This window comes from Micropterus dolomieu, linkage group LG06 (genome assembly GCF_021292245.1).
Source record: "Micropterus dolomieu isolate WLL.071019.BEF.003 ecotype Adirondacks linkage group LG06, ASM2129224v1, whole genome shotgun sequence".
In the NCBI taxonomy this organism is placed as follows: Eukaryota; Metazoa; Chordata; class Actinopteri; order Centrarchiformes; family Centrarchidae; genus Micropterus; species Micropterus dolomieu.
Window position 1 is genome coordinate 9,651,694 of NC_060155.1, and position 12,658 is coordinate 9,664,351.

At 39.4% G+C, this 12,658-nt stretch overlaps 1 protein-coding gene across 5 annotated transcripts in view; it reads left to right on the forward strand.

The window, feature by feature from the left end:
• Positions 1 to 2,260: 2,260 nt before the first annotated feature.
• Positions 2,261 to 12,658, forward strand: part of LOC123972252 (unconventional myosin-IXb-like) — a 29,446-nt gene continuing 19,048 nt past the window's right edge. For 2 of the 5 annotated variants that reach the window (XM_046051595.1, XM_046051598.1), the window contains exons 1-6: positions 2,376 to 2,708; positions 3,004 to 3,840; positions 10,722 to 10,816; positions 11,013 to 11,075; positions 11,261 to 11,360; positions 12,070 to 12,170. In XM_046051595.1, coding sequence (XP_045907551.1) covers positions 3,070 to 3,840; positions 10,722 to 10,816; positions 11,013 to 11,075; positions 11,261 to 11,360; positions 12,070 to 12,170 — 1,130 coding nt within the window. In that variant the 5' untranslated portion in view covers positions 2,376 to 2,708; positions 3,004 to 3,069. Of the gene's footprint in view, positions 2,315 to 2,374; positions 2,709 to 2,815; positions 2,922 to 3,003; positions 3,841 to 10,721; positions 10,817 to 11,012; positions 11,076 to 11,260; positions 11,361 to 12,069; positions 12,171 to 12,658 lie in introns of those variants that run through there. The other 3 variants (XM_046051597.1, XM_046051599.1, XM_046051596.1) reach the window with 3 other exon arrangements.

Consider the following 12,658-nt stretch of genomic DNA (forward strand, 5'->3'; position numbering starts at 1 on the left):
ACCAATAAACATAACCTTAAAATATAAGCGTACATAACCCCCAATCCCCCTTATAAATAAATAAATTAATGTCCTTCAAGGCCAAATAACTGCTTCATTTTCCGCTGCTTCGGCCAAAATCTTTATTAAAAAGGGAAAAGGATTTGGAGCCTCTGAACCTGTTTTAAGAGTGAAGACAACTTTTAAGACACATGAAAGTGTCATCAAAACCTGGCAATAAATCTTAATCACCCAAACACACACTGACTCCACCTCCACCTCCAGGGAACATCTAAAACAAAAAAAAGACAAATAAAAGGACCTTGTGCAATCAATTTAATAAACAAATGACACTAAAACATTCCCAGGCAAGAGAATTAAAAAAAATTTTATAGCTGATAATGTGTGTGACTGTGTTGTGTTAATTGTTTTCATTGTGTAATGTTGATTATTTCACTGTGTTTATTGTGTTTTTTGGTGAGACAAAAACAAATGTCTTGCCCAGGTAAAAGAATAATGTTCTGTTCTAGTAAAAACAGTGATCTCTAATAAGACATAGATATAGATAGATAGATATTATTAGATTGTTAATACTGATACATCAACGTGTAAGCAGCATTTTACTGTTGTAGCTTGTGAGGTGAATCTAGTTGAACTACTTTATATACTTTTAGGTAGTTTAGTTCAGCGTTCCCCAACCTGGGGCGGGGCCCCTCAAAAGATTCACAACATAAATCTGAGGGGTTCTGAGTTTATTAATGGGAGAGGAAAGAGAAAAAAAGTTCTGTTAAACACACTTTCAATCAACATTTGGACAATTTTCTAATGTTTGCCTTTTTGTGAAATATATATATATATATATATATCATTTTACCTCTTTGGGCTGGAAATAATATAAACCATGTGAGGAAGTTTAGAGGGGAAATGTCTCGCTGATTGATTAACTCGTGGACATCTGAAATGTTTAACTTTTATATGTTTATTGAATATTACTGAAAAGTAACTAGTTACTGGACAATAGCTGTCAGATTAATTTAGTGGAGTAAAAAGTACAATATTTAACTCTGGATCGTAGTGCCTAAGCACCAGTGTTAGCTGACAATTACATAAAATTTGAAATAACATAGTGATCATGAAATGACAGGGTGGGCTCTCAGCTAGCTAACATCAGATAGCTCATTTTAAGTGAAAGAAATCCTAATTACGAAATTCTGAAGGTAGGAAAGAGAAGTGTATTAAAGCAGCTGGATAGTTAACTGCTGACATTAACTTACAGTGTCTCCATTAGCGTGATGTACTGGACTGGAGCAGCTGCTGCTGCTGCGAGTGATGTGTGCAGACCTTTTTATATACAGTCTATGGGGCAGACAGACGTTCAACTAACGCCAATGTTAGGAAATGGTACGGTCCATTTAGGGGTGTCTAAAATCATATTTCAAAATTCTTAAATATAAGGAATTAGTGTGGAAACTATTGTAATATTTACAATTACAGGTAAGAAAGACCCCCTGAACTGTTGTTTTTGCCTCTTTTGGGGGGGGGTCCAAGCCTTAACTGGGGGGGTCAGACCCCTACCATCCCCCCCGTTATCGAACCATGTGTATACAGTGTATATTTATATTTCATATTTGATTCTGATAGTTACTGATTCTACTTTTATCGTATTTTTTGTTCTGTCTTGTTGCATTCCCCTGTGCTGCTGTCCCAGTCTGGATTTCCCCTACAGGCAAACAATAAAGGAACATCTTATCTTATCTTTCTTATCTTATTGATACCCAGAGGGGAATTCACAAACTACCCTGCAGTACTACTGTACATAAATCAGTTAAAATTAGTCCCGCATCTACCAGCTGCAACATGAAAGTGATGTATCAATACATCGATAATTATAATACAATAATGTAATAAACATTATTCTGAAATGGGCCATTCAGTTTTGGTAGATTTTGATGATAAAAGCTTTTATACTTTTACTTAAGTTTGAATGCAGGACTTTTTATTTCTAACAGAGTGTTTCTAAACTGTGGTATTTCTACTTTTACTTAAGGTAAATATCTGAGTACTTCTGGTAAGCTACTTAGTTACTTTACGCCATTGCCTTTATGTGTTACTCTGCTGTGAGTTGGTTGTAATACTTCAAACTTCCGCTAGGAGGTGTTCAAACCACACAGCTTACTAATAACAGTTCAGAGTTCAATTAAACTGCTGACTCGTATCGCTGTTTATTAACTTCTCCTCGGTAATGTGCCAGTTTCACCTTCTCTCCTTCTGTTATGAACTCTGGTGTTTTTTCTCTGCAGTTATATCGTGTTGGCTAAAGGGTGGCATCTCTCAGGTCAGTGGAGGAAAAACCACCCTTTTTTTTTTTCCACCTCGTCGACGGGTGTGTGTGTTTGTGTGTGTGTGTTTGTGGAGAAATCTAGGAAGTAACGCACAACCGGGCCGACGAGGAGACGTTAATCCTTGATTTCTCAAAGAGACTGTGAATTGTACGAGCAATAACACCGACGAACTGCTGGGAAAATTTTTTTTCATCATTTAAAACTGTGAATAAGCGGTTTCTCGGCTCACCTTTTTTTTGGGAAGCTCAGGTGAAGAAACTTTTTTTTGGTCAAGTTGTGTGATTGGAGTTCGTTAACGCTAACAGGAGGTGCAGCGATCTTCCCCCTCTCTCCGCTGTCAGGGGTATTTCGTCTTTTAAGGATGAAATTGGTGTTTTTTCTGGAAAGGTGAGACTTATTTTGACATTTTGGTTCTGTTTGACACTTGTTACTGTTCGTCAGTTGTCACGTGGGCGGATGTGTATGTGGGAATTTTAATGGTCATAAGGGGAAATGTAGATTGCCGTTGATACAGCAGGGATGTTGATACTGTGGATGGAAATTAGGCAAACAAAGATACATGAAACTTTTTACCAGAAATAATGCGTTTTACCGTCAAGAGTATGTTTGAAATCGAACTGTACGTTTACGCTATTTCCTACTTTGACATTTGGTCACATTGTGTGTGTGTGTGTTTCTACAGTGGATGCTGTCAGAGGGTTGGGGCAGTGAGTTATGCTGAAGCCTGCCTTTAAATCTGTACATCAGAATGAGCGCTACAGATGGAGCCAGGGGGTCTAAACAGGATAGAGAGGCCCGTGTTGTGCAGATATTCCCCAAGCTGTCCCAGGACACACTAGCCTACTGTCCCTTGCAGGTCAGCAGTGGGGACACGGCAAAGTCCGTCATCCGCAATGCAGTGGTCTCTCTGGGCCTGGATGTCAGACGGCAGTACAGTCTGCTGGAGGTCAGGGAGAGCGGCGGAGAGGAGAGGTTGCTGGAGGCTGGAGAATGCCCTTTGGACCGAGTCCTGCTGTGGCCACCAGAGACACAGAGGTGGCACCCTAAGAGCCGTGGGTATTACTTCATACTGCAGCAGGCCAACAAAGGAGGTAACCATGGAGAAACCAGCAGAGAGGACTATGATGACCTCTGTAACCTCCAAACTGTCACTGAGAAGAGTATTCTTGAGGCTTTACGCCAACGCTTCTACAGTCTTAACATCTACACCTACGCCAGCAACATCCTCATCGCCATCAACCCCAATAAGTTCCTTCCTGTTTACAATCCCAAGTATGTCAAGATGTACGAGAACCAGCCACTGGGCAAACTAAGCCCTCATATATTTGCCATAGCTGACGTGGCCTTCCGTGCTATGCTGAACAGGCAGGTTAACCAGTGCATCGTGATATCTGGTGAAAGTGGCTCAGGAAAGACTGAAAGCAGCAGTTATCTTATCCACTGCTTGACTGCTCTCAGCCAGAAGACATACTCCACTGGGCTGGAACGGACCATCCTCGGGGCTGGACCAGTGCTAGAGGTAGGTCACTGTGAAGCTGACCACCTTCTAAAACCACTGACGCCCACATCTGTCTTAGCATCTGTCCATATTGTTAACTTTGTAGAGGCATTTCGACTTTAAAGAGTTTGTCACTTTTGTGTCGTCTCGCTATCAGTATCAGATACACAAAATAATGCAGTCAGTCTTTCAAAATTAGTAGATCCAGGGTTAAACAATGAGGCAGTCAACAGAAAATTAATAGACAACATTTTTGGTCATTTGTCAGGTAAAACTGTGATACATTTTCTGGTTGCAGGTTCTCAGATGTTAGGATTTACTGCTTATTAACGTTGCAAATACAATATCTTTGGTTTTGATGTTGGCTGGCCAAGAAAAGCAATGTGAAGATTTTGCAATGGGAACTTTTGATAGACTTTACTTAACCAGCAGCAGGGAGTGACAAACCAAGACTCTCCTGACCTGACTTCATTGAATCGTGGTTATATGGGTTAGCCGAGCACCAGACTGATGTGCAGATTTCTGTTTTATGGTTCTACGTCAGGGTGCAGAGTCTAAATGAAACTGCATTTGCATCTTCCAAAGTACCAGAAGTCATCTCCTGCCCTTTTTTTAGACATGTTAATCACTTCTGGTCAAAAACATAAAGAAGAATACATCTCCCCCTACACAGAAAGTATGCATCAGCTTCATGGGTTTTGCACTTCCTGCAGTATAAACGTCAGTGAAATCAACAATAACCACAAAAGGGCTGTGTGATGTAAACACTGAGTTACTCTGTGGTATTGTGTTAGTCATTTATTTGTAAAAGAAGATTCAGCAAATCACAGAACATAAAGGGCCACAAATATGTCCCAGAAATATCTGTATCTGAGCTGAAAATATCAACATTTGAACATTTCCTCAAATCAAAAAGCACCTTGGGGCAAAACGGTGTGACTCTTGTTTACTTAACATTCAACTCTACTTTCACTCTCAGACATTTAGGTTAAAGGTGGGTTTGTTGGCTGTCACATCAGCGTTGTGCTACAGTACCCATGTCAATGAATAACCAGACAACATTACCAACATGTGTGCTTTCTGTTTCAATTTTGATTACTGTTGAATAGCACCATTTCAACAGACATTTGTGGGGGGGCTCTTTGGGACATACCAAGCATTGTGTTTTATGGGAACACACACTGCCAGTGGGAAGTAATGCATTAGCTGTTTTCAGTTCATTTAAAATACAGTATTATGAAACAAAAAGTGCTGCTTGTGGCTCTTTAATTTGTACCATTTAAATCTATTCCAGCTACCAATATGTGGAAATTCTTGAAGCACAGTAGTTGTGGAGACAAGTGCACGGTTTATCTATTCATCAATAGGCTGAAAAATTTCCCTTCCACACACACACAAACACACAATCCCAAGGGGCCAGCATGGTTTCAGATAGTGACTAAATATGGCTTCTTCCTCTTTCTGAACAAGTCCAACAAGTTTCTCCTTGGAAATAAGCCACTTAGCGACAGTATTGTTTGTGTTAAGTGATCTTTCTGGCATTTTTTTTTAATTTGTGCTCCTAATTTGTTCAAAAAAGGCAGAGATTTAGTTTGAGGAGAGAAAATGGCTTGTTATTTTGGTGTAATCTAATTTTTGTTAACTGGGTGAATGAGGAAGAAGCTTGCTGAAGAAGACAGAGGTCATGCCACGACAGTTAGCCTTAGGTTAAACCAGAGGTAGTCTCTATAAACAGATGCAGATTGCATATAAAGCAGTTTGTAGTCCGAGTGGTATTGACCAATTGCATTTGAGCTGGTGCAGGTTAACAGTCTGTGTGGAGAGCAAAAGAGGGGGAACACGTAATCTCAGAACCCACTGGCTATCATCTCACAACAATTTAGCTTTTTTTCAATCTCTGAACTCTAAAGATTATTTTTTTTTATGATCTATTTTTAATTGTATAATTACATTCAAAGTGTCGTCAGGCGATAGTAGATGTGTTCCTAGATTGCTAATCGGACTATAAACAATGACAGAGGTTCAGAAGAGGAAGTCTTTTATCTGTCTATTATCCATATTCTCACTGGCTTCACCAGAAGCTCCGAAACATTGGCGGTTGCCCTCAGAGGCTGAATTGTCGTCAGACGAGAGCCTATGGATTCCGAGATTGAACCAGAGGAGGCCATGCACAAGTGTTCACACTAAAGCTGACTGTCATTAGAGGCTAAGACCAGATTAATATTGGCAAGATTCCTGCTGTAGTAATGATGTGTGAATCTGTTTTTATGGTTCTGTTGTCTGGCTGCTTTGCAAAATGCCTCATGCCATCCTGGGATATCTAGATCAGATAGAGTCACACCCCAAGACTAAAACTGAGTTCATTGTCTTTCCTTCAGGCTTTTTATTCAATGTTATCTCACTTGATGTCAGCATTTAGTAGAAACTGCACGCGATTTTAATCTCTCTGCTGCAAAAAAAACCTGACACTGACTCATGTACTCAGTGCCACAAAATGTTGTGAGGTAATGAGGATATCAAAGCATGTCGTTTGATTTTTAAATTCAGGAAAAGTTTAATTCATTTATAATGGCAGTTACCTTACTGACTGAATGGTTGTTGCACAAGGTTTGTGTTGGGTGTTGGTCGTAAGCATAGGGGGAATGTGCAGGGCGTTGTCTTTGAAGGAACACCAGACACAGGAACATGCCAGAACAGGCTCAGCTAGTCTTCTGACAAACCCCTACAACAAAGTAACCTGCTTTCTCTCACGAGTGCACTCTTTCTCTCGTTCTTATTTCTTTTGTTCGGCTGTGTTTCAACTTAGGGATAATGGATTCTCCAAGGTCTCAAGGCAGAAGTGCAAAGTTTTATATCCCACTGTCCCCTTCTGTTGTCTGGTTCATATAGCTTGCAGCCTTCACTATCCTTATAGTAATGTTCAGAAAATCCCCTACCTGGTTCCCTACCTCAGGGTTACGACCTCAAGGTAGTGCCTTGTACAACAACCATTCAGTCAGTAATGTAACTGCCCCAACCCTAACCCAACTCTAATTGTTTTATTTTCTTGTGAATTATTGGATACCTGTTTAACCTTAAGGCCTCCAAAAGTTATAATCAGTCTTTGTGTATCCCAGTTAAAACTCATTATCATAAGCAACTACTGATGATGGGTCACAAGTATAATCGCAAGCCAAAAAGTTTGGAAACCACCAAACCAGGTGAATGAAAGAGCAGGGTGCAGGGTGTGAATACAGTAAAGGGTGAAACTCTATTTTGTTTTTAGCATCCTGACTTTGTTAATCGCATGGCATGACACATAAAAGGGTGTTTATGTATTAGGGATAATTCTAATAATTCGTTTTCATTATTTATCAGTGGATCTGTAGATCATGTGTTTTAGTAATGTAATCACAAAACAATTACCAAAACACCAAGGTGACATGTTCAGCAGATCCTCACGTTTGAGAAACCAGAGCATGTTTAGCACTTTTGCTTGCTAAACCAACCAAAATAAACAGTTTTTCAGGCGTCCATTATTTGTCAAAGGGAAATGTCACAGCTCATTTTGTCAACTCTGGTGTCATCAAACTTCAACATCTCAGTTTATCACTGTTGTTTCTCATTTTGTTGGCAGTTTTTTAGGGCAAATTCCTGGTGATAAACTTTACGATCGGACCGGGACCCCGTTTCAGAAAGCGGGATTAGTGAAAATTCTTAGTATGTTAAGCCTGAGTTGAGGGAAACTCTGGGTTTTCTGTTGCAGAGAGCGAGATCAGATAAACTTATGTTCACAGTATAAGTTGAAAAACCGTCAGTTTCTCTCTGACTCCTCCCCTCCTGCGGAGCCTGAGGCGGCTGTCTGACACCGTTTCATTTCCTCATTCATACTGTCCATATCAAAGCACATATCTGAGCTCATCTTTAACAACTTTAAAATCCCGGTTGGATAGGCTATTAGTTTTTCATCCAAACATGATCTTGAACATGAACGCTTTTATGATTTATCTATTTATGATTTATATATTTATAAAATGATGTAATGGGCTATAGAAGAATTCAAGCACTTAAATGATGAATGTGCCACGCTGTATAGAAAGTACTTACGTTAGCGTATTGACTCCTTCCTCCACTCCTGCGTTTTAGAGCCAATCATGGTCCGCGTTGGTAGCATTCATTTTTCTAGCTCCACCCTATTAAAATGGAGGTTCTGCCTTTATTTACCTGTTGCCATGGTAAATTGTAGTATCGGAGCTCCATTGATGATGCCTTTTTTTCATCCCCACGCACGCGCTTCCATCAGGCTCAACATACTCATAGTTGATTGAACTTATTCTGATCAGCTGTTCTGGAACCGAAAACTCAGTTTCCCACCTCAGGCTCAATCAACTCAGAGCTCAGGGATAAACTCAGTTTGTTAAGCTTGCTTTCTGAAACAGGGCCCAGGTCTCCCTGAAGGCATCAATAGTTTTTGTCTCAGTTAGGGAGGAGACGCAATATCAACTTGGCCGTCTTCATGATAGTGTCCTTCAGAGGACCCCCCCCCCCCTTAAACTGGGACATGGTAATCACCCATTTCTCTCCCTCTCCCACATGCCATTTTTACTTTTCTTTCCACATGCCTTTCATCCTTTCCATGCCGCAACTCCTTTATATATATATATATCTGGTTGAAAATCAAAGGCATGTGTGTTTTGAAAAATCCCACACTGTGTTTACAGAGGTGCACTGGGTAGGAACATTCCAGCTTTACCTGCGTGCGATCAATAGTAACCATATCTATCTCACTGTGTGCGTAGACTCTGGCCTGTTAAGACACGAACCTCAGCTTAGCTCACCCTGGAATGAAGGAGAATGATACCTTCAGATGCTGGCATGGGCTCAGTTTGGAATTTTGTTTTCCTTTGGGGAAAAACTTTGGATGTATTAGCTGATCCAGAGTCAGCTGCAGATAATGAGCGTCATTTTACCCAGTGACTTTGCCTGGGTGGAGTCTGATGTGTTATTGACATTGAACCTTAGTTACTGTCTCCAATCATAGAATAACAATTCATGCAACACTGAGATTAATCATAATGTTTCCTCATGGGCTGCAACTAATAATTACTTTAGTCAGCAATTATTCTACCCGTTTGTTTGTCGTTAATTCCTTAGACAATAATGACACATGCTTGTCAAGTCATCCCAAAGTGTCTGCTTTATCTGCTGTGCAGTAGAGAAATACATTTTTCACTGACATGTAATAGACATTAAAAAGAGCAACCACATAAGCTGAGCAGAAAAAAAACAACCACTGAACAAGGAAGTGTGTTACAGTAAAACTCCACTTTGTTTATTCTGAAGCCTCATTGATAACAAACAGGTGCTTTTCAGTGCTTGTGGCCATCTGCATAATGGGTGTGAGTTTCCTGGTTTAACTTTAACTGCATCACTGAAGAAAGCACTAAAAATGCATTGCTCTCTATGAGTTCGGCCAAGAGGAGTGAAAAATTATGTAGAGCTGCAACGATTGTAATGACAGACAATTTTGCTAATCATGTTGAGTCATTTTTTTTCTAACACCCATAATCCAAATTCTCTGATTTCAGCTTTTCAAATATGAAAAAAAGTTTCTTTACTCCCCTCTGACAGTGAACTGGATATCTTTGGGTTGTGGACCATACAAAACATTTGATGACATTTTGGGAAACAGTTATTAAAATTTTCACGAGTTTTCTGACATTTTATGGACCAATCAAGTAATTGATTTAATCAAGGAAATGATAGACAGATTAATTAATAAAGAAAAGAAACGTTAGTTGTAGCCCTAGATTCAGAGTTTTGAAATGGTGATGTTGTGGTAAAAAAAAATGAAAAAGTGGTTCAGTTGTAACATCTTGTCAGTGTGTTAATTTGTAGGCAAACAGTTTCAGTATATGTTAATAAGTCACAACATCAAAAATCTATTTTATTTTTAGAAAAGCAATGCATTTATGCTGTTTAGTTTTATACAATTCCTTCATTTAATTTTATGTTCAAGGTACAGCTGGTGGTATTACCAGCGGTGTCTCCCCTTTCTGAGGGTGTCATGTACCCACATGGATCTCCGTTTCCGTGTTTATACATCTGTCTCCCATAAACAATGCCAGAGCTAGCGCCCTCTGTTTGTCTATTTTTTTTTTTTTTTTTTAAAGCAGATGTTTTTAGCAACTAAAGACATAGACCTGTGAGTTGTGATCAAGTTTCTGCTAATATGACAGTTATTACTTAGCAGCAAACCAAAGATTACAGATCACTGGCGCTATAATCTTTGATTAGACTGACAGGACACCTGATTTGGTGGTTGTCTAGCAACATAAAAAAAATGCAGTGCTTTGCTCTTTTCTAAATTCAACCAAAAAAGGCATTGCTGTGCGCCTCACGTTTTCAAACCTGCAAAGCACTTTCTGTCTAATTGGGGCCTAAAGCTGCAACAGTTAGTAGGTTAAGCAATTAGTCGATCAACAGAAAATTAGAACTAATTTGATAATCGATTAATTGTATTGAGTCATTTTTAAACAAAAGAAATGTCAGCTTCTCAAATGTGGATGTTTCAGGTTTCCTTAGTGTTTTATACTGAATATCTTTGGGTTTTAGACTATTGGACAATAGAAGCCATTTGAAGACACCTTCGTCTGGGAAGTTGCGATGGCCATTTTTCACCATTTTATAGATCAAAGATTGATCAGTGAATCAGGACAGATTAATTGATAATAACCAGTAGTTGCTGCCCTAGTTCGGAGTTAGACCAACTTGATCTTCAGTGTTACAAGAGGCTGCTAATCGCTGCCTCCACAAACCAAAGTGATTTATTTGATGAACATTTACAGTGTTTAGGTCTGGGTGCCAGGTTCAGTGAGACACATGCCCACAATGAAAAATTATGTTCCCTATGTTTTAAACAGGCCTTTGGCAATGCTAGGACTGCAGTGAATAACAACTCAAGCCGCTTTGGGAAGTTCATCCAGCTCAACTATCTGGAGAGCGGTGTCATCAGAGGGTGAGGCATCATGTTTTGTTTTCCTCACCAACCCTCTGTATTCATTTAGTGAATCTTCTGCAGCCTAGTTGACAGCTTTTCTTGGTTGATAGATTTGTTTCATTTAACAGTTTGTTTTTCTTCCTATGTCATAGTTGGACAATGTTGGCAACCACACAAAAGCTTCACGGGTTCTCTTCTTGTGTGTCTCTTGCAGGGCAGTACTTGAGAAGTACCTACTAGAAAAGTGCCGCCTGGTGTCCAGAGATAAGAGTGAGAGGTATAATGAACCCTGACCCCCTACTATAAGTAGACAACACTCAAAACACTTTGGAAGAAGTTCAGTGTAACCTAACCACCTTTACAGCTTCATGTGCAGAGACATTTTGTGTAAATAACACAGGAAATGACACTTGCGCAAGCCCGGATTAACTCTGTCGGCGCTCTGTGACTTCTGACCCGCAGGAACTACCACGTGTTCTACTATCTGCTGGTGGGAGCGTCCAAAGAAGAGCAGGAGGAGTTTCATCTATTAAAGCCGCAAGATTATCTCTACCTCAAGCAGGTACCTTTTATCTGTACACTTTATAGCAGCAGTTTCAGAAAAAGTGGAGGACTAGCATAAGGCATGATTTGTCATTTCATTAACAAATGGGGAAAACCAGTGGTAGATGTTAGATGCTAGAAACAGACCCACAATGTCTTGAAGCTTCTCAACAATCAGTTGTGCATCAAAGCTTTGGTTGTGAAGTGAATAAACAGACACTCGCATAAAACTGTAAAACTGCACTTTAACTAGGCTTATAGTGCACATGCTTTCCCTCAAAATCATTGTATTATATTGAGAATTCAAGACCATGTTCACACAGATACATTTGCCTATTTAATCAATATGTCTTTTGAAAATGCTGTTGTTTCTCTGTCTGATTTCAAATCTAATCTTCAATAATACAACCATGTCAATTTATTTATAGAGCACCATAGACTGTTGAGTACACATGAAAATCAATGAATGAGAATCAGTATTTTTAGATTAAATTAAAAAAACACAAAAGATGTAGAGAACTAAGAAATAACTGTGGGACCATTTAGTCTTCATGACTATCAAAAAGCTAAAAAAAAAAAAGAAGAAACAATTCAATTGTTTATATTTCTATATTTTTGTTTATGTTCAGGGTGTTGACAGTGTTATCTTTATTTATACACATACTGCTGTTGCTAGACGTAATGTTTATCCCCTCTTTCTCTCTATATCTCGTCTGATCGTTCTGCAGGAAGACTTCCGCTTAGATGATGAGGAGAAACTTAAGCAAGAGTACAAGAGGCTCCATCAAGCTATGGAGATGGTCGGGTTCCTGGCCTCCACCAAGAAACAGTATGTATGATTTTGCTGCAGGCCAGAGTCAAAGTAACCAGAGAACCGATAGTGTATCTACCTTTTAGGAAAAGTCCACAAAAGTTAATGGACCAGCGTAAAAATGTGCCTGCAAAACACCAAACATGTTTTTAAATAATATAATAAAAATTTGTTGTTTTTTTCTGTCGGACCTGTGGGATTTGTCATGAAGGACACAACAGTACATGCCAGAAGGCTTAGACCGTCTCAGGAACATTTATTTTTACAGTGAAGTCCACTCACTTGGAGAGGGTGAAGAAAGGTCGGAATTATAGACATATTTGCAAGAAAAAATATTTGTTGTACATGGCCCATCAACATTTCACTCTGCCTCACAGTCAGACAGTGTTTACCGTGACACTGCACAGCTCTCAGTCAGCTATACCAATCTAACCAACAGAAAATAACTGAACACTGTCAAGAGTTTCTGTTTCTATAATGGTGTCAGTAACAAGTCAGAGCTTGAC